At 40.3% G+C, this 26420-nt stretch overlaps 1 protein-coding gene across 1 annotated transcript in view; it reads right to left on the minus strand.

The window, feature by feature from the left end:
- abhd17c (abhydrolase domain containing 17C, depalmitoylase) overlaps positions 1-26204 on the minus strand; it is a 36125-nt gene extending 9921 nt beyond the window's left edge. The window contains exons 1-2 of the mRNA XM_067597837.1: positions 25321-26204; positions 3786-3965 (exon numbers count right to left, since the gene is read on the minus strand). Of these exons, the coding sequence (XP_067453938.1) occupies positions 3786-3965; positions 25321-25805 (665 nt within the window). The 5' untranslated portion in view covers positions 25806-26204. The remainder of the gene's footprint in view (positions 1-3785; positions 3966-25320) is intronic.
- Positions 26205-26420: the final 216 nt, after the last annotated feature.

The raw sequence follows: 26420 nt of genomic DNA on the forward strand, positions 1-26420 counted from the left end.
AAAAACAGATTTTTATTACTCCAGCTGAAGCCAGCCAAAATTCACACACTTTAAATCATATTCAGTACCGTGTCCAAACTTTTGACTGGTCCTGTCCAATAAAACAAGTAAAGACTTGTATCCAAGTTCAACTCAATCTTCAGTTGAATCCACTTGGAATCACAGAGTATTGGATCATACAACTCCAACTAAATATGAGAATCTGAATCTTTATTGATCAAGTATGTTTATGCATAGGAGGAATTTGACTCTGGTTTAGTGGCTCTCAATGTACTTACACAAAATAATAACACAACAGAAATAGAACGGGAGTATTGAAGACCGTACTAATAAACAAAAAAATAAGAAATACTAGAGAGTGCATCATGGTGCTATCTTGGTTTGACATAGATTAAACTGTCCTGTACATAGAGGCAAGCTGACCTCACACAAGCCTGTCAGTGTCATGGCTGATCATCTGGAGCAACAACTGAAATGGCAATGAAATCAGCACTTAAATATTAATAAAATGATGACTCTCAGCTCTCCTCTCAGCGCTCTGTCAAAGGTAGACTGCCTCACCCCGCTAACACACACACACACACACCTATAGATCCTAAACACAGATCTAGACAACGATGAACAAGCAGGTCTAAACGTGGAACACTTCCCTGATATCTACATTTAATATTCCTAACCATTCTACACTGCAGACCACAAGTCTGTGGAGACACAGCAGACTCATTAAATTTTAACATCCTCTGACTGTTCATAATTTGGTCACACAAGCTGTGATCCCTTGTGTGACCAAATTATGAACCAACTGAGGTGGCATAATACAGTGATAACAACCTGGTATCATAATAACCTCTCCTCAGCTGTGGAGAAGTCTAAATATGACACAACTGTTGGATTAAAAAGAAAAACATGGTACATGAGGTGTTTTGTGCTTGTGTGGTTTAAACACAGTCAGCGCTGAGGCTTGTGAGAGTGATCAGTGTTTGGTAGAGAAACACAAAGTGCACAAGCACTCCCCCACTAATCACCTGGTTATCAGTTTGACAGATACATGGTCAAGATGAAAAATAACACTGCTGCTACAGTATTTCCACATTCAATTACAGTTGAGGAATGGAGCTTTTTGTTCATTGATCCATTAAGAAATAGTGTCATTTGTTATTAGGGTGAATGTTTTTCAAACAACTTGAGGAGATGTCGTCTAAAATTCCAGGTCTGATGATTATATAGAGACTGATTATTGACAAGGCAATAAGTGCGCTGTTATGATAGAGAGTGACAGAGCAGGATATGAGAGATACTTGACCTGATGATTGTACAACACTCAACTTCAAGCAGCAGCAGCAGCAGCAGCAGCAGCAGCCGGGGGGGGGGGGGGGGGGGGGTAACTTCACTGGACAAAAACTAAGATGGTTTGAAATTGAATTTCAGGTGTCAGGTGTTGTTAGCTCAGACTTGCTGTCTAATTAAACAACTTCATTTCTGTTCCTAAAGCAAATGAAGACATCTGGTCTTTTTTAAAGAAGAACTAAAGTGTCAGTAACAGTTCAGCTTAATTAATAACAATGATCCAAACATTCATCTTTGAAATAAGTGGGAGAAATATTTACTATTTAATACCATCTCTCCCCTTTTCTGTGAGTGTATCAAGAACATAGTGATTACTGCATATGTGTCATTAAGACATGAACATTATTTATAAGCTCAATTCTCCACAGCTTGTCCTGCAGAACTATTTGTGACTGTCAGCATCATCTTGAGCAGCAGAGACACAGAGGTGAGCTGCAGCCTTTCAGGTGAGCTCTGATGTCATTGTGAAAGATCCAAGTTCAGGAGTTGAATGAAAAATAATACTAAGAGAAGTTTTTGAGATGATTTAAAGGTAAAGGCGTCAGTGTGGCTCTGTCATGGAGCTCTTGAATTGTCTCGCCCACGTCTACAAACTGAAAGGACAGAATCTCAGGTGAGGTTTGAATGACAACGATGTTTTTCACAGTGTCTTTAGCCGTATTATGCTGAGAGTCTCTACCACGTTATGGTCACGCTAGCTTCTCTTGTCTTCTGCTCTCTGCACACACACGGAGCAGAGGGGAGACAGACAGCGGTGGACACAGTGAACCAAGTGAAGATAACATGTTACTCCAGTTGATGACGATGCTCGTTGCTTTAAGTGCAATAAAAGCTTCCTAAGTAAAAAGCAAATAAAAGTAATTCATCCATCCCATGCTTTGTCTGCAGTCTCCTGGTATGTTTTACACAACCACAGCGTGCTGGTCAGGCTAACAGCTGGAACTGTAATGAACAAGCTAAAACCAAAGCTGTCTGTATGTAGTCAGACTGATTTAGTTTGTCATGTATAGGCAGTGTTTCCCCCATTATTGTACAGGCCAACAATAACCCCCACCAGGCCAAAATATATTGCAACCCTAGTCACATATATCAAAACTAGTCAAATTCTTGTAAAATCACCTACTGGCTGATACGGCAGCCCCTCCTCCCTCTACCAGCCGTACCTGCAGCAGTGAATAAGACCATGGTATAAATGAAACATGAGATAAATGATAGATAAAGATAAATGCTCCACAGCCAAAACTTAACTGCATTCATTAATGAATGTATTAATTCGTACATGGTACAGTCTCCTGTCTGTATGAGAATAGCTCCACTGTGTAAGTATTAACGTCATGTCTCCAGCGGTGGAGAACAGCCTCTCTGAGCTGCATGCATCCCATCAACTTCAGCTACACTCAAAATGAAACTCTCCAGATATTCTGCGTGGGAGGCGTTTAAGGAGCATTGGCAAATTGCAGCGTCTAACCGATAGCCTGCATGTGAGGTGTTTAGGGAACATGTGTAAATTATAGCGTCTACTGATAGTCTGTATGAGAGGCATTTAAGGGACGGGCATTATAGTCTCTAGGTACTGAGAAATCAGCGCCCGTTCCCGAACAGGCACGTTTTGAACGAGCACTGCACTAGTCTCGTTCAAAATTCCACTGATTTTTTGCGATAATGCAAATGACTAAAACCCTGGACCATAGCCCATGGCTCATATTTAAAATAATTCCATCCAAAGTCTGACTAAAACTGAAACTAAAACAAAGTAGCCTGTAAAAGTCTAATAAATCAGTTTCCATTGCTGAGCATTTGTTTATGAAGAAGAGTTTCACTCTGTCTGTCTCTCACTGCGCTGTCAGACTGCTCCCAACACACACACACACAAACACACACACACACACACACACACACACACACACACACACACACACAAAAAAAACCCTGATCCACTGCGGGTTACCACTACTATGTAAACGCATGCCTTAATTACCTCTGTAATCTGGTTATGTAAGTGCATGTAAACGCACTGATGGATGTTGGAAAGATGACATCAGGAGAGAGAGATATCTTGTATTTAGAAGAAACCAAGTTACAAGGAGCTGTAGTTTATTTTATACACTAACAAATCAATCGTTGTTGAACTTCTAATAACAAGCTCTGCAGTAGATAGCATCCATTCAGTCATTTATCTTAGAATATGGATAGTGAACCAAAGGAACACACTCATTTATCAGAAAGGCAATAAAAACAAAATACTGAGTGAGAGATTGTATTGAGTTAGAAAAGCTAGTTGAACAACAGCTCTCTATACTCCTTCCTGGTCAGAAAGACTGCACACTCACATAAGGACACAGTGTTTCCATATGTCTGCCAACAGTGGCAACTCCATTGTATAACAAGGTTACTAGTTGCCCAGGTAGCCATGGCTGTGGTGTGTGTGTGTGACTCACCTGGGGAAAGCATCAAAGCAGTAGGTCTTGCGTGTATCAGGGAAGGCCACTCGTAGTCCTGACATGAGTGGGGAGTGTAGGATGACAGCTGCACATTCGTAGCGAGCAGCCAGGTCGATGGTGGGCACAGTGCCGATGCTCTGACCGTACAGGATGATGTTCTCAGGTGTTACACCGTACCTGTTCAACACAGAGACCAGCCACGTTCAATAAGATCTCACATAGGAATAACAGGACGGTGTATGTTCAGTGTTTTTAGAGCGTTTGTGTGTCGATGCGGTTAGCTGGTCTCACCAGTTTTATTACATTTTGTTGATTTTGAGAGTTAAACTAATATTATACTGTTGGCTTTTACCTATTAACACAATCTGTGAACTGGGACCAGGGCTTTCCACAAAGATATGTAGCAGCCAGCTGGAAGGAAAAGGTAGCCAGCTAGAATATTAATGAGCATTCCTGCCCGACTGTAAACATGTAGTGAATTATTGTAAATGAGAATTAAGCTTCTTGTGTGTTTTAGCCCACACAGCCTGTAAATAGCTATATTATTATTTTATGGGGGAACATGTTTTTAATTCCATGTCTTATCTAGTCTATGTATTGGTTTTAAATCAAATTATTTATACAATAAACCAAGGCCAAAAAACATGTGAATCACTTGACTCAAATCATGTGAATCTACAACTTCACTTCTAGTCATCTTTGTCTTCATTTTTATCTTCACTATCATCCTGAGTGTGAGGCTGAGTCACAGTCTACACTTTCCTCACATGACACAGGCCTCTTACTTTGACAACACTGCCTGTTTTAGTGTGTTTGCAGAAAGGATGATTCTTCCTCTCAGGAACACAGCCTACACTATCAAATTCAACTTGATACATTAGACATCACAGGTATCACAACATCAGATCTCTTGAAGATTTCTAACTGTGATAGGGATGGGAACTGAGAACCGCTTCCAAGACCCGGTGCTGACCCAGTACTGTGACCAGGCCAGGCGATAGGAAGAGCTGCTGTTCTGTCAGTCTGTTGCTGGAGCTAACAGAGCTAATGGAGCTAACTAACGGACAGAGGACCGTCAGCTGTTACCAACTGGGGCTGACGGGCTAGCTGATAGGCTACTGACTCACCATGCTGCAGTGCAGTAATACTGAGGGTGATCTGCAGCATGCTACTCCACTTCTACACCATGTTCAGACTCAGAGATAATAAAATAGTTGCATTGACGCTGAAAACCTGTGTAGGCCTACTTTTTTTGCACACAGAAAAATGATGAGGAATCAATAAGGGAACTGATGAAGAATTGGACCTTTAAGCAGAATCCATAATGGCATACCAATAAAGTCTCAGAGTTTCCCCTATAATCATACTGGCGTGCTGCCAGGCCAAAAAATATATCTTTTTAATGCCAAACGTCATGACGACGTGAGTCAACTCTTGGTAGCGTAGCTCCTTTTAAGGAAAAAGGGTAGTGCGTAATGTGTGTGCATAGCGAGTGAGTGGTTAAGTGAGAGAGCCAGCGGCAGAAAAATGAAGGGGAAAGCCAGTGGAACAGAGAAAAAGGTTATCAGTGAGTTGTCAATCTGGCAGTAAATGTACAGTAGAGACTACAGCGTGTCAATTAATAAATGCTGCAGCTTCTCAAGACCAAGAAAGTCTCGTCTGTTGTCCCCAACTGCTGGTAAAGTGAAGGGGCTTATCAGATTTGCTGAGATGGTTGGAGCTGACGTGGACGTGACTGTTCATGAAAATGGGATCCAGGATCGGCTGTTGTATATAACTTTACACATGACAACTGCACTCTCAGAGAGAATAGTTTGACTTTGAATCATCTATAATCAAGATCCACTTCCTTGGCTTTTCTGGAGCTTTCAACTGCAGCTTAAGGCCTTTGGTGGACGGCTAATAAACTCCATAAAACCTGAGCAAACTCCACTGACTGATAAAGACTTTGAGATGAAAAATTCAATAAGTGAACCTTGAATAAAGATTACTTTGTCAAAAACAAGTGTAACATCTTTGGACACTTTTTTCTCACTATTTTTTTTTAGTCTATTTTAAACATATCTGACATTTTATTCACCAACAGTTGTTTAGATTTCTCTCAATCCATCTTTCCTTACAGGATTTCTTCAGAGTGCACTTGAACAATCTTGTAGCAGCCGGGGGGGGGGATATGTGTGTGGTGTCAGGAGTGCACTGGGTGGTGTACAGAGGCATGGTTTTCCCCAGCTATTTTGCTGAAGTACTGCAGGATAAGAGGCAGCACTGACAGAGACAGGCCTGTGTGTACAGTCTGTCAGGGAGAGAGCCGGGATAGAATGTTACCTTGCCAAAAGTCTCAATCTGGGGAGGAAGCTTTAAGCAAACCCTCCCATCTCAATGCAGGAGGAGGCATGCACACGCACGGCCACACACACACACACACACACACACACACACACACACACACAAGGATTAGACCCTTGTGTAACAGACAGCCATGACAAAGGATTGGGACAAGAGGGTTGTATGTGCCCTATGAAGTGATGCCATCATAACAGCTCTTCAGATAACAGCTAGGGTGTGACTAATCTGTTGGCTTGTACAAATCCTGCCTCCGATAAGCAGCGACTGAACTGAGCAGTTGTCCTGATAGCAGATTATGACCCCCACATATGGATGGACGAAGCGCCCACAGGTTGCCAGCTGACTCACAAGACACTGGACTTTGGTGCGTCTGACAGCACGGTTTTGACAAGAGGCTTATTAGACGACTTGGTGATTACAACCATAGTTTTGCAATGGTGACAGTCAGTATCAGTTGTTCTGGTGAAGGGGCGGTTTAAGACTCCAAGTATCATGATCATACTGACACCATTATAATCATTTCTAACATGTTATTTATGGGGATACCAGCGCTCTGGTTTCCCCCAAAATGTAAAATCTGATACAAGTTAATCTGTTAGATATGTGTAAACTAGCAACAGACTACTTACTCTAAGTGGAGACATACTTGCAGATGCCACTTCGGACCCAATAGATGCTAGTTTGGTCGTTGCTCTTCAAAATCCTTGTTAGCGACACACTGTCTGTCCATGACTTGTACTTACAGCAGTTTATTTACTTTGTTTCCAGTGAGACATTAAATTTTGCAGTTAATCCGCAGTTCACATGTGTGCCGAAGCGTTGGGGGCGATCTGTACAGATAAACTACGTTCCGTTACACCGCTACTATTTTATGGTTGCAACACCATCCCACTAAATCAACATAAATACAGGTTGGTGATGGCAGCTGTACTGTATCATCAGCTTTATCCACATTAAAAATGAGTGATCTGAAAAAGTTAGAAACAACAGAAAGTTGTCCTCTCAACTTATACACTGAAATGTCAAGCCAGTGTGTTAAGATTTATACACTCTGGAGGCTGTTTTGGGCAAGAAAAAGACAGTTTTAGTCTGGACAGAGGACTGAAAAAGATGTGATTACACATTTACTTAGCACAGCAAGGACACACTCACAGTTCCCCTAAATTCTGAGCAGCTCTCTATTTAGACTGCAGATTTATTGTATGAAATTACTGCCATGTATCAAACCAAATGTTCCAAATTTTTCAATAAGCTGTATCAGGAAATGGCAAGTGTGTGTTACACCATGTGATCAACTGTGCACAGCAAGAGGGGGAAGATACAGTGAAAAAAAAAGCTTTGCAGGAGCAACAAAACAGTCAGAACCAAAGAATAATGGTGATAGTGAGATAGTTACCAACACGCCTGATAGGTAGGGCTCCAGACTAACTTTTTTCACCACCATCCCGGAACCATCCCGAAAAACTATTTTAACCATCCAATGTATGTAAACCATCCCATAATCAAAATGTTGTTTCTTTACTTTGTAAAGCAGGGACCCCCAAATCACTAAATCCCACCCGTTGATGTACGAGTGTTTCATTTAAAGATTTACTTTAAAGATTAGGGATGCTGCTTTCAGTCATTGTAAACGTTTCCATGGTGAACTGGGCCTTTGCTATACAGTTTTATATTTATGTAGCCTACCCTGTACGCTGCCTGCAGCTGTGCTGCTTCTGCTTTCTGATAACCCACGCAGTCTGGACAGACTGTAGCGTACCAAGTGCACCAATTTCTCCAGCAGTCTCTCTTGTATAATAGTATAAACAGTTGTTATTAGTGTCTGTATATTTCTTAGTATCCTCCCTTGTTAGTTTGCTTAGTTGTGAGCAGGGATGGGAATTGAGAACCGGTTCCAGATCGTATTGTTAGAGCACTACTCCTCCCGCTCATTTTGTTATCCTCATACTGACAGGAGACTGTACAATGCTTTCAAATTAATTAATTCATTAATTAATGCAGTCAACTTTTGGTTGTGGACCATTTATCTCAGGGTTCCACATTAACCATGGCCCGAACAAAAAGTTACTCTTTGGCCACCAAATATTCCAGGTAGGTGTTCCCCTGTGTCCACCAAGTTTTATCCCCATGCTGCCAGCCTTCGCCAACACAACTGGGAATCCACACAGGAAGCCAGACGTGAGCGATACGGTAACTGTTCAGTCCACACTTACTCCGACCTGAGTTCAGCATCTCTGACCACAGAAACAGTTGTCTGACCAGTGGCCAGCTAACCCGCCTTCACCAGGCTGACTGACAGCAGAAATGAACTAAACCAAAATAGTTTCATGTCGGTTCCATGGGAAGAACAGTGTTAGTATTTATTGATTCATTGATTTTATTTCCCCACCCACTGTAGCGAGTGAATATGCCTGTAGTGAAACAGGCAGCTCACAGACAGACTGCGAGCCTTAATCAATCAATGTAGATACCGTTAATACGCTCAAAACACATACGCAGCGGGATATTGCACACATAGTTTAAGTCAAGTTTAATCACCATTCTAAATTCATCCACTACCCAACCTGTAACCATAGCAACATTAAAAGAGCACTGCTGTGAAAGCTTACATGTTATGAAGTTCTGCAGAATGGGACGCGGCAGAGGAAAAAGAAATGGAGAAGAAAAGAAGGAAACCAAGCAAAGAACAGCACAAGGAAGTGACACCTGAAGAGCTTTAAATGATAAAGAAAGAGAATGAGATGAATACAAAAAAGGCAAGAAAATGGGCAGTTAATATACTACCAAAAACAAAAGAACACTGATTTTACTCTGTGGTTATGCTTAATGACACCTTACATGAATTCTATACCTTGGTTCAGGCTGGCAGTGAGTACAGTGTGGCAAGTTGTCATGACAACGGTAAACTCTTGTATCATAACCTTTCGATTTTGAGTGTAAAACATTCACCAGACAGCTTGCAAGTCATCACCACCAACAACAAGGAGAACTTGCTGCACATAACGTGCCCCAGTGACAACACTCACACACATACCAGGACAATCCACACACACACACTCCAAAATGTAGACTTGTCTAAGGACAATTAATATCATATGTTCATATGTGTGTATATCATATGTGTGTTATGTGCTTTAGACTTTTATTCCACTGCCTTTAGGCCAAGAAATGTACCAAGAACAGAATTCCATTATCCTTGATAAAACTAACATCATGTTTAGTACCATTCTGCTTGTTTCACTCTGAAACTATCAAAAATGCTAAATTAGGAATCATGCAATTGTTGAATTGTAAATACTTTGAGCAAAAGAATAACCACATTCAGAAGTTGCACTGGCCTGTCCATGGACAGAAGGGATTGTGCTGGGACTGGCCAGGACGCACCTTTTGGGCGAGCAGACCGTAAATTAAAAAAAAGTCTCTTATCTGAGACCCTTGGCTGGTTTTTCTTGCTGGTTTCTTCTTCTTCTTCTTTTGTCTTTGTCTTCTTGCTTTCTGCCATGCCGGTTGAAAGCTTTTAGTCTGAAGATGTGATTCAACAAGAACAATAGGGGGTGAAACCTCAGAATCCAGAGTCATGAGTTAAGAATCAAGACTAGGAGAGCCTGGTCACTCAGATCCTTACGCTTACCCATTTTTCCTGCTTCCAACACATCAACTTCAAGAACTGACTGTTCATTTGCTGCCTAATATATCCCATCCCTAGACAGGTGCCATTTTAATGAGATAATCAATGTAATTCACTTCACCTTTCAGTGGTTTTAATATTTTGTGTAATTGGTGTGTATACACAGGAGGGTCCAAGGATGGGGTATACTGTATCGATCTCACCTTCTTGCAATGTATTATAGTCTAATCTACCCTCATCTCACTTAAGTTACTCTATAATATCACATGGGCAAGTACATATTCCTCAAATTTTAAACTGTTTATAGTTCATAAGAAAGGTATTAGATAAGCTTCCTCCTCTCAGTGTCATCAATCATCAGCTACACTGATGGTACCTCATTCATTCATATTCTAGACAGTCTGACCATATTTCTTTGTGTTTTCTTGAATTTGCATATTGCTTATTGTCCAACACTAATCATCTTTACTTGCTTTACTTGCAACAACTGGAATTAAAAATGATTGTATCCACCTATCCAGTCTTTGTACAAGCTTTTATCTTCCTACCTCTCCTGCCAAAGCCTTTCTTTACTTTCAACTCATATATATTATATTATATAAAAGTGTGTTTTTATACATTTATAATATGTGAATGTCTTTGTGTAAAAATCATATTATATAGGTATATAGGTATCTATTTTTAAACCCTCACCAACTTCAGTGTAACAGGACCAGAAGATAGAAAAAAGATACAAAAGAAAAAAAAATGAAGTTATTAAATGATCCCTAAGAAGCTCACCAATACCCCTATAATTACAATAACTGAAACTATTTAATGGATAAATCAGTTTAGTTTCTAATGAAATTATTGTAACACAATTACATATGACTTAATCCATTATTTCCCAGTGTGTGGTGATGGAGACAGTCTGTAAAACAAGACAGGCAGACAGCTTTGGGTATAATCATGTCCTCATAAATATGTGATGACAAACACAGTACCAAAGCCTCAAGGTCAATACAGTGGGGTCAATTAGACAAGTAATTCCCCAGCTGCTTTATAGCTCTCTGAGAAAGACAGTTGTACACTGTACACAATGACTGCCAGAACGACTGGCTGCTGATGGGAAGAGAGCTTCCATGAAGAGACCTCAAAACAGAAGAAAGAGGAAAAACAGAGTGATGAAGCGAACAGCCTGTTTGACCACAGATCCAGCTGAAGTGATTTAGCTCCTTCATCTATTACCATTGGCCACACTGTACTAAAACAACATTATCCAAAACCAAGTGTCAGCCGTTTTTTCCAAAAGAAAGTCAGAGGGTTGGTAGTTAAAAAGTTTCCAGTGTTGACTCAAGCTCATTCAGAGCCAAATGTAATGTTCAGCTCATCTGTTTTTTCATACTGTTTTACATTAGTCCTCTGCCTAATAAGAGTATCAATAAGTATCGGTATCAATAAGCAGTATCAGTATCCTTATATAAGGCTGCAGTCAACCAAAGAAAATCTTGGTCGACTGAAATTGTACATGCTCTTTCTCCATTCTCTATTTTTATTTCTCAGGAAAGAATGGATTAATCCTGGAGGACTATTGATGTAGCACTTTTCTCCTTAGGAAAGTAACAGTGATTATTCGACTAATGAGAATTGGTCAGACAAGAGCATATCAACCAACTAGACCAGGAGACTACAGCCCTATCGGTATCGATAAAATCCTAACGAGATCCCAGTGTACACGGTATCGACTCTGATCATGTCTTATGTCACAATCATTGCGGGTAAAACAGTGTGTTATAAGGAGAAGAATGTCAACTGTGAGGTGAAAAGAATCAATGTTAGGAACAAGTTAAAGGAAAAGGAGAACAAGGAGCTTTTTTTGATGTGTGTACACAGTATCAACTGTCAAATAGTCAACAAAAAGAAAGAAAAAAGTTATGACAGGGGAATTGAAGCCGAAATTATTTCAAAAAAATCACTCATCTACAGGATTTTATATTAAATTATATTTAAATTTATTATTCATATATATTAAATAAAATACAGAGTAAATATGTTAAACATTTATTTTTTGTTACCCAGTTGGCTACAGAAGATTGGTGTGAAGTGAAGTGAAGTGAAGTTCCTATGTGTTAATAATAATTAAGGGCTGAGAGACCCCCTTAAATCCCCATATTTTGCTCACTGGTGTTTTCATTTCATGAAGGCATCAAAATGAACCTGACTGTTTGTCTTAAGGTTGTCGTTTCCACGTGTGTTTATTTGCATGAACCTTTTTCAACTCCCCACACAGTGTCACTGGCCATCTTCTGAGTGTCTGAGTAAGGATGGGCAGTACCACTATTTTTTTCAGGAATCAATTCGCAATTAATGATATGCTGTCATATCTCTAGCACTGGAACAGGCTGTAATAAGGCATCTTTGGTTAAGGGTCAACAGACTAGGGCTGTAGTCAACCAAAGAAAATCTTGGTCGACTGAAAGCATACATTATCATCAACTAATCGATTAGTCGGGGTGGGGGGGTGGTGGGTCCATGAATCAGACTAACATACCTTGATTTTCACAAAAAAGGTGCTAATACCACAGAGATGGCATACTGCCCTGTTGAGCCACCCTGAATCACCGCAGGGAAAATTACTTCACCACGACAGCCCTAGTTGAATGAGAGAGGAAGACCCAATGAACATATGTGTAAAGGGCTACAACTTCAAATGAGAGGCTATAAGGAAATCCACCTCTTTTAATGCTTAAAGATCCCTCAAGACATATATTAAGACATTAAAAAATACTCGGTATTGTGAAATGTTTCTAAGTCTGAGAGTCTGAGTCTAAGAATATTCAAATATTGTTTCATTTAAGTTTAACTGCTGGACACAAGATGTGTCTAACTTCACCAAAGTCCATTCTCAGTGTATGTGCACTGGAGGTTTCCACATCACACTTGTGCAAGTTGAATACTGGATGAAGATTGGTTTCAAAAGTAGTTGTGATGTCACAAATCATACTTGTAGGCTCAACCCTTAAAATTGGATTTTCAATGAGCACAGAGAAACTTTCCACTTTCAGCCTTCTATAGTGTCAAACTCAAGGAACAAGAAGAAAAATATATTTTTGAGTGGAGGGTGACTAACTCTTAAAACTCCCAGTTTAAGGAGTGGCATCATTTGGAATGAAGGGAAACAGAAACACTATGTTTAATGAAAACATTTCTCCAAGCACTTGAGACTGTGAATGGAATGCTGCTTCTAAAGAAATAAAGATGGAGGGATTAAAATGGGCTTAAAATCTCACAAAACCAATCATGTTTCAAAAAAGGAGACAAACAAGAGCTCAACATCTTTGAATGGTCTGGCAGGTCTTTCATCTCAGTAAACTATCATTTGTTGATAATGATATAAAAAGCATCAGGTGTGGTTCAGCAGGACCGGAGCTCAAATGTCTCGATTATTATTTTTGGCAGGCCAGTCTCTCTGGAAGGACACAGGAAACACATTACAGAGTCCTTTCAGATGAGAATGAATTCAGCAGACATTATGTCACTTGTTTCCTGAACAGCACTGATAAAAATCAGAGCTGTGTTGTTTAGGTTGGATTGTGCTACTTCATTAAAGCCTTATGGGGAAACTGTATGAAAAAGGATTTAGTAGAAAAGTGGCAACCAGCATTACAAATCAGTTTTGACTACAATTAGTAAATAGTCCTAGCTGGTGGGCATGCCCTGACTGATGCCTGAGGCATTCAGGTGGATTGCCAGCGGCAATATTATGAAGGTTGAAAACAAAATCCATATTTTGAGATGTGAAGCACAGTGCAAATTGATTTCAAACCATCCTGTATGAAAATACAGTCATTAACAAAACACTTCCAACAGCTCATCATTGCTCACAAAGGGGAATGGAAGGAGAATGCAAACAACATCACACCAAAGACACTCTTTGGGAAGCTCTCCAAGAGCTAGAATTATTTGGATTCTGCTAAATTTACCACTGATGACAGTGTTTAAGTTGTCAACAAGGTAAATAATTGATGGAAACGTATGAACATAATTATGTAATTACATAATTTTTTATGAGCAAAATTATGTACGAGTAAGATGAATCAAGATTTTTGTAGTAGCAAACAAACCTTTGTGCCCCACTCTGTATCTGCTGCCGAACACACAAAGTTTAATGGTATTTGATTCTGTATGAAAGTTACAACTTTTTATGAGTTTGAGAGTTATAGCCTATGCTCCTTTATGAAAATCAGCGTCCACTGTCAAGACCTGTCCCACTTACTCAGAGAAAAGTTGAACTGTAGGAAACCTAATCTAGCACTGTTCTTTTTGCAAAGCTACAGCAGGATTTCTGTCAGTGTTTTGCAAGATGTTTTCTAAACTAAAAAGTGTTTTACAAGTAGCGTAGATCTTTTATGGACAGCAAAACATAAGTGGTGGTTTCCTGAGAGCTGAGAAACTATAAGAAGAAAGACTGCAAAGCATAAAATACTCAGCAATCTTCTGAAAGGTAACTTTCTTTGGTAAATGGACTGCATTTATAGAGCGCCTTTCTAGTCTTCCGACCGAAAATTCACCCATTCACACACAAATTGATTCTCTGATGGCAAGGGCTGCCATGCAATGTGCCAGCCTGCTCATCAGGAGGAATATTTAATGCATTCATACAGACTCACACACCGATGGCACAGCCTTCCGGAGCAATCTAGGGTTCAGTATCTTGCCCAAGGACACTTTAACATGCGGACTGGAGGAGGCGGGGATCAGACTGCCCATCTTCCGATTAGTAGACGACGCACTCTGCTTTGCAGCTTCTCGCTAACAGCTATGTGTATTTACAGCAGAGTGCAGGAGGGAGGACAGACACCTCACTCTGCTACTCTGTGCTGCCACTCTGCTGCTGCTGTGGATGGACACGGAGCAAACACTTTCAGTTTATAACTGTAGCGTCCAACTAAATATTGATAACATGCTTAGTATTGTACAAATTAGAGTTTTTTTTATTTGATGACGTGAAAATGACTCTCTAAACACAATCACTGAACAACTGTTCAGGCATTTCTAGTTGATTATTTATTTTTAGTTTTTTGCTTGCCATGCCCAATATTTCCATAAGTATTTGTCCTAATCCGTCAAATTTCTAACCTGCAAACATGTATTAGGCCGTTGAAGGTAATGCTGCAAGTAAGGGGCAGTCAATATATCGAATTCATTCTAAATTTTTGTTTTGCAGAATAGAGTCTGTGCAAATATGTGCTTTCTCTTTTGTCTGTCAAACAATACCAGTGCTACAAAGTGATATAAAAAGTGACAGAAATAGTGGTGTTATGAATGAAAAAGGAGAGCTAAAGAGACGTTCCTGACTCCTTTCTCACTGGAAACAGAAAGTTACAAAAATGGCCCTGCACAGCCCTGCCCAATCTGCTGTCAGAAAGATATGTATGCATGTGTGGTGGTGGTGGTGGTGGGGGGGCTTTCCAAAGCCATTCCACCATCTGACAGGCACATCCGAAGGAGTATACTGACCCTCTACACATGGCATGACAATGACAGAGCCAGTGTCTCCCTGCTAGCAGAGAGATGCTAATGAAGAGGGTGAACCTCAGGATTGTCTTGGGGCATCTGAGCCACCGTGCAAGGCTGAGGCGGTGTCTGAGAAGAACAAAACTCTAAGAGGCATCTTCAGGAACAAAGTGGCAGCAGCCTTCTTCTGCCGTCAACTTACTGGTCTCCTGACACAGACCCCACATCAAGGCTGGAAAATGCATTCAAACAACTTCCCAAGATTGAGTAATTTGACAGGAAAATACATCAATCCCTGCAGCAAGTAACCCCTCAGAGAGACTCTTTGTGCCAAGCCAGAGATAGGTAGATAGGTTTCTCAGCAGGAAGACAACTTGTGACAGAATACTGTGTGACAGCGCTTTTCTCATTTAGCTTCTTCAAATCAGATACAGCCTCAGACATTTGTTCAAAAATGTGCACATAGCCGACAGTCCTGTGCTGTTATTCTGTTGTTCATGCACAAATAACTTTTTTTTTCCACCAGAGATATCCCAGCCAGGGTACTTTAAATGTTTTTATTTTCTCTCAAAAACTATTTTCTGTTATTGTTGCACAGCTACACTCTTCAACATTGCTATAAAACAGCCTACTAGAAACCTCTCCTACTCAACAAAAAGCAAGGTGCAAGTTGTGCTGCTCTTTTGTTACTGTAACACTGTCATTACTCATCTTTTCTCCAAACAAAGGTACTTACATTTATTTAGAATTCATATTTTAATTTAGCAAATACTGCACAGTAGCATCCTTGCAAGTGGTTATTTGGTCATTGTTGCACAGCTGATCTTAATGTATATTGTTCACTTTATATGTTTAAACTATGTAAAAGGAAAATAACCTTCAAAGAAGTGCTTTGGTTTATTTTTTTTGGTCTTGTACATGTGGGACTAGTACAGTGGAAACCTGCATCATTTTAAAAAACAAAAGGATGATCAGTGAGTAAGGATGCTGTATAGCAATACTGGATTTAACCTCTTCCACTCCCGCCCCCCTACCATAGACCCATTTTTGGGGGGAACAGGGGATGTTTAGGGGGAGATAGCAGGTCAACAGTATATGCCACATAGAAATGGTTTACATCATCTGAAAGCTGGGAGCCTGAAGATCAATTTGAAATGCAGTTCAGCACTTTTCTGGTAATAAATCTGTAATGAACATTGTGTTTTGGTTAGGCACCTATTCAAGTTTTCAGAGTTTAGAGTGTATAAAGGCTTGGAACATTATAATGGTAGTATATGATGGCCATTCCCATGCTCAATTATGTCTCATAAGTTGTTGCAGCAGTTTTTGAGTTGATACCATTTATTACACAGATTTGGTGCAAAACTGAACCATTTTTGAAGACTCAAGAATTGATAAAAATGATCAAAAATCATTTACAAAATACCACATTAAAAACAGATAAGTCCTTAAACACCATAGAAAAATTCATGCTGTGATTTGGTATCAAAATCTTTTGACATTTGGAGATTTCTGTAAGAATTGCATTTTTCAGCAGCATTATGGCTAACTGCATAGGGAACTACATCATCTATGTCTGAGGCTGTAGATAACTCAGTGTCTGTTCATGCTAAAGAAGTAATAACTTAGTAGATAAGTAAAATGGTTCGTGCCTGCAAGTTTCCAAGCTGTAAGGATAAAATGACAAGATACACACTGTGTAGTTTTCATGGACTTAAATACTGTAATTCCTCGCACAGTTACGTGTTGTAAATGTGTGGAGCTGCACATTTGATCCGGCTGGCCTCACTCTTTGCAATTCCGATTGTGCTTTGGAGCAGTTTTTTTTTACAAGTGGGTCCCCATCTTGTTTTTCTTGTGCCACATGCTCAAGGACGAGCTGCCAATGGCTTCACACTATTACACTGACCTTCAGCTGGCTGTAATGCTCCAGGAAATGCAGCGGCATGCCAAGAAAGGAATGTGTTTGTGAATGAAGGATTTAAAATAAAAGGATGTTAAAAAAATAGGCTTTGCAAATATTTTTTGAGCAAAGAAATGTATTCAGCATGTGTCTTAGACCTCAAAGATACACACAATTAATTTTGGTAATTGGCACTCTATGTAAAATTAACTTTTGTTTGTTTACAGGAAAACTCAACAAGGCATCTTTAAAGAACTCAGTAATGGCACTGCCCCACCATACTCTACTTTGGCACCATAGTTCCAAAGTAAGGTGTTTAATGCACATTCTCATTCAATGAAGCACATAATATATGGGAAAAATAGTGAAATACGCTGCAGCATGGGTACTTTATCACCGTAACTTGGTTTTGTCCTCTTCCCCGACACTTTCTTCTCAAGTCATCAATTCAGGGTCATGCTGCCTGTTCTTCCAACCCTCGCCACATCAGACACCATGCAATGACAAGCATGGGCAGAATGAAGCCTGAAGCTCAAAGGCAAAAGATTTCCATGGTTCATTTTTACATCTCAATAAAACCAGAGGGAGCTCAGCCCGGGCTGCTTTCAAAAACCAACAACAAAGCCCACATTCACAGCGATGTGATGAGGTTTCTGCAAGGCTAAAAACGATGCTCATTTAAATTGGCTTATTGGAACGTGGTTAATGAAAATGGTGATACTTATTTCTTTTAGAACACACTCCCTAATTTGTTATTGCAATCTAAATCCCCAAATTTCTTTCCAGCTCACATTGATGTTCTGAAACAGTCTGTGTGAGTGAAGACATCATTGGCCAGTACAACAACATCAGGGAGTCTATCTTCAAAGCCTGGTGGAAGGACTGTCATTTCAAAGAGGAAGAACAAGTGTAATAAACTCATTTAACGATTATCAAACAGTCAAGCCAACTGATCTTCGCAAACAAATATTTATCTTCAAAGTCTTTCTTGCTGCTCCAATTCAGCTGAGCCCTGAAGGCTGAGTAATACAACTATGAAGTCAAATTAATGTTTAAGGGCAAATTCTTAATGATTTTCCACAAAATGTAATTAAAAAGATATTGAATAAACATAAACCTCCTCCTCAGGTGCTTAGCACCCGTAAGGAGAGCCTAATGATTAACACTGTTTTATGCTTGGGCAGGTCACTCTCGGTCAGGGAACAATGAGAGGTTTTATTTTTATTGCTAGGAGGTGAAGAGACGCTCTTGGTTTCCTTTTAGTGGCATTTAGACTATGTGTCAGATGGAACATTAATCAGAGGCATGTATATTTTATATGGAGTAATAAGCAGCCTTTGGCTTATATTATAATATCAGACCTGCCAACCCTGGATCAATTTTTTGAGTACCACTTCGGCGACGTAGATGCGTCAGATGCAAATAACTGCTGTTTGCACAATGAATTTATTGTACATTATTTGCATATGCATACATACAGAGAACAGTACATCATTTGCACACATGCAGCAGTCAAACAGACAAAAAAGTGAGGGATCCATTGATAAGAAAATGACTAGTACTGTTAGTTGATCATTTATGAATATGTTTGTCACTTGCCCTGACATAGCTTACCAAGAAAATAAGGATGTGAGTTTCGGTTCATTGTGCTTTTCATAGACCAACACCCATTAACAAACCAGTTCATTTTTAAGATAGATTGTGATGTAACGTTTTGTTTGTGAAAGCTGTCCAGCAGTCGGTGGTCAGAGCTAGCCTGTCTGCCCTGGCTAGCTTGACTTTTAGCTCATCCTTCTTCATCAAGTTGTTTTTCAATGCTTTCAGTCACAGTAGCTCTCAATGGTATAACACACTCAGGGTAGAGGAACAGAGCTAGCTCTTTCAATCCCTCGCCCTTTACTACACTGCTTGGCAGCATATCGGTCTCAATCATTTGGCACACTGACTGGGTGATGGCCTCAGACCAGCATGCACTGCACCCCCCCCAGCTAGTAGTGACGTGATGTTTGGCTGCAACTACGAGCCGTCCTCAGACATGGCAGTCGGTTGCTTGTCCTTAATGTGGTACAGCATAGTGCTGAATATAAGGTCACCCTGATAATATAAGACAAACAGTGAATGTTTACGAGGTAGGGACACGACAGTCATTCTGGCGCAACTGTTGTGGAACTTCGGCGTTTCAACCTACCATCACACTTGTGCCATCACTGCCCAGCCCAACGACCCGAGCCATAGCTACACCACAGCCCAAACAATTCAACAAATTTTAAGATACTTCACTGAATGTTCGTTGAGAGCTTGTACCGTCTCCCGTACTGATAGAGTTTATTGCACTTATGGCAGTGAGCAGTCGTAGTCAACTCAAATAAAAAATGACTTAAAAGTCAGTTTATAGGTGTGTGTGTGACAGACAGCAGAGGAGAGAGAGAGAGACAGAGAGGCAAAACTCCAACTCTCTCACCACAAGCTCCATTCAGCTGCTCAAAGCGGGGGAAGTGTGGTTTGCGTTTGTTGTGATTATTGTGTACAATGTGAAATTTCAGCGGTGGCACAAACACGGAGGACACGCAAGTGAGGGAAGCGAGGAAGCACATTAGCTGAATGAAAAGCACCTCATCAGTGCTGTACACCAGCTGTGACTACAGCTTGGGTGCTTTTCATTTGGCTGATGTGTCTCCTCGCTTCCCTCACTTGTATCCCATCCCTGGATCCCGGCTCTTCCCAGTGAGGATGCAAGAGAAAGATGCCAATAAGAGAAAGTAATTCATCAAAGTGGACGTCCCCGTTCACTCCAGCGTCAGTTTGACAAGATGACAACTACTCATGACGCACAGCACCTCAACTGTCAAATATGAAGAAATCAGATATCAATATGTAGAAATTACTAAAAGACCCCATGAGTTGAAAAATATATTTTCCCAGTTTGTTAATGGTTCATTTATCTCTTGTTATATGCCAAATATATCAAAAAAATCACTATCAGAGTATTTTTACATTAAAAATCTTTTCTTTTCCTGTAAAATGCTTTCAAATGTTTGATGACTCATCCTCAGGGCTGTTTACAACAGTTCATCCAATCACATGTGACTTTGGGCGACTAGCTAGCCACAGCCATCATATAAGACCGTACTGCACCTTTGGCTCTAGTAGCTAACAGACAGACAGAGATGTATATTTGGACATCACTGGGCAAAAACTTCGTTTTCATTTCCATGGGGCCTTTAAGTAACAATTTAAACTCTAAAGTTTAAACTTAAAATTCATGTACAATTAATTAAGACTTTAAACTGTTACATAGTGATAGCTGGAAGGAAAACACCTGATAACTGCTCCAGTTTTTTGAACATATGATTATCTATAGCAGCGTCTGGCTGTCACAGAATGAGACAAATAGACAGCTGTAGAATGCAGAATATGTCTAAATAAAATAATGCTTATTTCATTTGTCAAAGTCTGACTTCCTTTTCAGGCTCAGGATGATTTTATAGGAGACGCACAACTGTGCGTCATCATATTTCCTGAAGGAGCTGAGACGTACTTGAAACGGAAAAGAAGACATGAGTAGCCCCGTTGGATTACAAAGAATGATGTGCTGTATTACAACAGCAGCCTGACTGTTTATTGTTCCGTCAGATCAGCTGACCATTCAAGAAAGACATTGGATCAAAGGGGTGTTGCTGTCCGGGAAAAAACGTCTGCAGAGGATACAGCTGTGGTTCCTCCCTCTAAGGCTCCAGACTGCCACCATTTAGTCACAGTTTGCCACCATTTCTGGAGACAGTGCTGCTAAATTTTATAACTATTCAATTGTGAACAGTGGTTTATTGATCAGAGCATTTGCTAACTTTGCTAATCTTGCTAAGTTTAATAAATACTGTTATATCTTAAAGAGAAGTTCTTTTGTCATTATTGTGTTTAACATATTGTGAAAAAAGGCTGATTGAAGGAGTCAGAGCTTGAATTCAAACCTTTCTGTGTTCACCTGTGAATATTGATATCCCTCAGATATTAATATTCTAGGTGAACTCTTTTATGAGACTACCTTGTTTGGTTATTGATCTGCCCCATATTTATTCATTCATATTCATAATTCTATTCATTTTCATAATTTATAATTATCTCTGATAATTATTGTGTGTGTGTGTGTGTGTGTGTGTCGGTGCAAGCATACATGAATGAATACATGAATGAATACTGTCTAATAGAAGAGTAACTAAAAAGAGGAAATGAATGAGTGTAAAGGGGATTATGTGATAGTTTTATGGCGGCTTTGTACTGTTCATATTGTTAAAGAACTAACTGTCTGTCTGTCTGTCTGTCTGTCTGTCTGTCTGTCTGTACATGAAGTAGCACAGCAGCCTGCTCCACATTAGCTTCACTGTGTTTTGGTTATTTATGACGGTTAAACAAGATGTTTTGATGCCTGGAATTTGGATTTACTGCTCACTAGGGCTGTTTTTTCAGGAGTTGAATATAATTTGAAAAGTAAAAAAAAAAATAATTCTAATCAAATGCTGAAATTATTTTTCAAATGTGTATTTTTTAAAAATGTTTATAAATGTGTTGGCTAACATTAGTGAATCTGGCCGTTCTGGTCTTGGCCTACCTTCAGATGAAAATGAAACGCTTTTGTCACATGTGATAAAACACAATCTCACGTTCAATGTGCTGATGTTAACCTCCAACGTTACAATACCAGAAATGGCAGAAAGCAATGCAACCACAGAGATCACCACTCCTGACATAAACCAATCAACAGACGAGTCTTTTCTTGATCTTAAGGAACTGACACGCTGTAGTCTGTACTCTACATTTACTGCTAACCTTTTCCTCTGCTGCACTCACATCCACCCTCACTTTTATGCTGTTTGCTCAACCACACACTCCCTAAGCACACATCACACACTGTTCTAAGATGAGATGAGGTCACATGACATGAGATAAAATGAGAAATAAGATCAAATGAGGTGAAAGCAGATGAGGGTAGATTATATCGATGAACTGAGTGCAGATGAGAGCAATAAAAGAGAGAGAGAAGATGTGGTTAGATTAGAGAAGTGAAATAGAAGAGGTGATAACAGAGGAGAAAAAGACAAAGGCTAGATAAGAGAGAGGGGATAATATTTGATAGATGAGAGGAAATAAGAGATTATATAAGAGCAGAGCAAATGAGATAAAATGACAAATTGTAAGATAAGATGCACATGAGCTTAAATCAGATGAGGTATGAGGTAAGATGAGGGGAGATTATATAAAATGAAACGAGAAGAGGAACGAAGATGAGCTGCCATAAGAGGAGAGAAGAGAAGCTGGGATGAGATGAGACAGGGGAGTTGAAGAGAAATTAAAGGTGAGATGAAAAACAGGAGATGAATTGTGGTAAAATAAGCAAAAAAGAAAAAATGAGTTGAGAAATGATGAGGTAGTTTCAGATGAGATGAGGTAAAAGTGGAGCAAATGGGATAAAAAATGCTGACATCAAATATGATGATAGATGAGATGCGGGAGAATGGATTTGAGGAGATAAAATGAGATGAGAAATGAGATAAAATGAGATTAGATTCAATAAAATAAGACAAATGAGTTGAGATGAAAGCGCTGCATCAGATGGACTGACTTCCACATTGGACAACAGACTTGGCGTGCTCTCTGTCCCGCTCTCTACAAGGCCAGCGCCAGTGATGTCAATGTTAACACTGTTAATAATCTTCAAGATTCTCAGACAGGTAATGCTAACGTTATTAAGGTGAAGCAGCGGTCCAAAGACAAGTTTCAGGCTAACTGGCTCAAACTTAACGGTGAAATGAGCTGCTCAATTTGTAAAATGTACGGTGCTGCACCTTTTGTGTTGTTACAAAACGTCAACTTTAAGTCAGAGCTCAGATGGCGTTTCTCATACAGCAGCCTTGAAGAGAACCCATGAAGCAGATTCAGCGAAGAACGTGATGGCTAATGCAGCTGCAGTGTGAGGAGGAAACTAAGGGGCTTCTCAAAACCGCCTACCTCATAGCTGAAAACAAACTGGCCAACTCAAAATTTGGTCATCTGGTTAAATTCATGAAAGACATGGAGTGTCCTTCTTTTAAAAAGCTGAAAGGTCTGTAAGAAATGCACCAAGCTATTGCAAGTAAACTTGTGGATGATGTTGACAAGGCTGTGCTAAGAAGTCCTGTGTTTTCCTTAGTACTGGATGAGTCCACACCCATAAGGAACAGTAAGCAACTCATTACACATGTCAGGCACATAGATGACAACAAGACTAAAACAAAACTGTTCAGGAACTCTGAAATCATAGATGGAAGAGCACCATTTTTGAGGATGTGAAGAAATTGCTGACAGAGAAGAATTTAGATGGGGGGGGGGAAACTTGCAGCAGTTTGTAGAGAGAGGAACTCAGTGGTGTGTAGATCAGTGAAAGCCCTGAGAGATGTCCTAGACCACATGGCTGCCTCCAACACTCAGGATTCTGACAAAGTCAAGGCTCTACTGACAGCTGTCAGACACTTCAACTGTGTGGCCCTCGGTCACATGATGAAGTCTATCTCTCAAAACATTTTCAAAGAGAAGATCTGGACTTCTCCACAGTCCCACCAATGGTTGAAGGTACCAAAGAGGCCCTGAGAGAAATAATAGTCCACCCTGGCCCTGCAGAGGAGGAGTTCTTTAGCTATCTTAATAGCAACAAGTTTAAATGTGACAAGCCTTTTGACTTTCAGACTCAAAAACCAGCCTTTGATGACATGAAAAGTGTCAGTTATTAAGTGAAAAGAGATGAAGCAGAGGAGACAAGTGTACAGAGAAAGTATAGATGATGAAGATGAAAGAAGAGGGATCCACCGAAACAAAGACTAAGGACACTGATGCAGCTCAAAGAGGAGAGAGAGAAAGAGACAACAAATCACAGCAATGTATATAGTTCAGAGACTCAGGAGAGCGACAGAATGCAATCTGAGGTAAGAATGGGACAAGGTAAGACCTGTAGTTAAGCTCACAAGTAGTATCCCCCACAAAGTGTAGAAATCCCCCTATTGAAAGCATTTAAGGGGGGATTTGCTGTTATCTCCGGTTGCACCACTAGGTAGAGCTTCTTACTGTTTAATAAGATGGTAATTTTAAAACAAACGCACCTCCCTGCTATCTAAGGAGGAAAAGACACAGTGGCCTAACTCCGCTCACAGAGGCAGTCTTGTTGATGTACACTGCAGCATAAAGTTACTGTCTGGTGACTGTCCGCTTTAACTAGCTATCTGAGCTTTAGTTAATGCTAAACTATCATCTTCAACAGAAACAGCGAGCAGGTCGGGACAACCAGGACTGTAATTACACGTTTCCAACAAAATCAACACAAACGTGATGAACTGTATAAGTTACACTCCCCCTTCTTTGAGTATAAATGCATTTTAGTGCTGGCAATAGGTCTAAAAGCTTTCCTGGATTGATAAAATAGGACCTCTATAGCAGCTGAGCAGCACTCACTCCTTCATGTAGATCAGGTAAGAGTATTATTTCATATAAAATCAGGGAGATGAGGGTTACCTGTTTTACATTGATTTAATAACGTTGCAGGTTATTTACTGTTCAAGGCTGCAGAAATTTTGATTAAATGTTAATTGATTGAATTGTTGAATAGACAGTGACAGATGGGAGTGAGCACTCTGTAATTTTTAAATGAAATCATAATTTTATATTATTTATCATTCAGGTAAACTTAATGTTTACTTGACCTGTTCTTTGAACTCCTAATGTACTCTGAGTTTGCGTCAAACACACGTCACGTCAGTGGTTTCAATGGTTTTATAATGGAAAAAACTCACCACCGTACGTCATAAATTATTAATGTTTAATCGATAATCAGTTGTTAATGCTGCGGCCTTGTGAGATAGCGGAAAATACTCACAGCAAAGGAGTATAACGTTACATAATATTTGACAGTACTATTCCACAGAAACTATTACTATCTGACACAGCGCTTTCTAAATCCGAGTTATTTATTCAGCTTCAAACTATTTTGGATTAGGCCACCAGTATGTGACAGCTTCCTGTGCAACTGTATATTATGATTGTATGAAAGGAGGAACATTTCCAAGCATATTTTAGGCTGAGCTTACATGCTTAACACCTGTCTGCTGATCCACAACACAGTCCTGGTTCATACTCACTTGTTCCTCAGGACCTGCCAGGCCGCCTCGATGTCCGCATACAGGTTCTTCTCAGACGGCTTGCCGGTGCTGACTCCGTAGCCGGAGTAATCATAGGAGAACACGTTGCAGTTGATCCTGGAGCCGAGGCCGATGTAAAAACTACACATCTGCCCCAGATCCACGGCGTTACCGTGTGAAAACAGCAGCGTGTACCGACTATTCGGGGCGCAGCGAACAAACATGCAGCCGACCCGGTTACCCCGGCTGCTTCTGGTGCTGAACATCTCCACCGCATCGAGCTCTCGCTGGGAGTACTGCCAGTCCGCCCGTTCCGTTAAATGCAAGCTAGTTACCCCGTTAGCATCGGTGTGCACCGAGTACGTGGGTTCCGGTGGGAGAAAAGCTAGCTTGGCCGCGATGCGACTGGGACAGGGCGGACAACAGAACAGCCAGCACAGTTCGCCGAGAGAAAACCCATTCATCCTGGGGCCTTGCTCGGGCATTTAGGCGCGGGATAACCCGGGCAATTAACGTCTACAGAGCCAAAAAGACAGTTCTGTTCTGGTCTGAGGTCCTACTTGTTTCCCATCAGCAGGCTGCAGGTTATACTTTCGGGACGACAGGTGTCTCGGTCTCTCAGCTTTGTAGCTAACGCGCTAGCCGACTGGCAGGTAGCTAACAACAAAACTCAGACTTCATGTAGGTTACAGATGAACTAAAACGATGCATTTAAGTTCATACTATTTAACAGCAAAAATGAGTGCAGCGACTGGTCTCAGTTGAATTATTCCGCCCTTCTAACACATTACTTACTAAACGCCAAGGTTGTTGCTAACGTAGTGAAAGAAAGAGAACGGCCATTCCTCTGTTCTAGAGACAAGCCGGTCTTCCGGTACAACCGGATATCCTCTTCGACAATTATTTCGTTTGTTTGGGATTTTTTTATGCCAATTTGTTTGTACTGGGTGGATTTTGGATATTCATTGTTTATTAAATCAAGTAGAGTTGCCAAGTGCTGCTTATATTTAAGCATACTATGCAAAATTGAACTAGAATAAGAAAATTAATAATACTTGTATTTATTGTTTCTCGCGCGCGCGCGCACACACATACACACA

The sequence above is a fragment of the Thunnus thynnus genome, chromosome 1 (assembly GCF_963924715.1).
Source record: "Thunnus thynnus chromosome 1, fThuThy2.1, whole genome shotgun sequence".
In the NCBI taxonomy this organism is placed as follows: domain Eukaryota; kingdom Metazoa; phylum Chordata; class Actinopteri; order Scombriformes; family Scombridae; genus Thunnus; species Thunnus thynnus.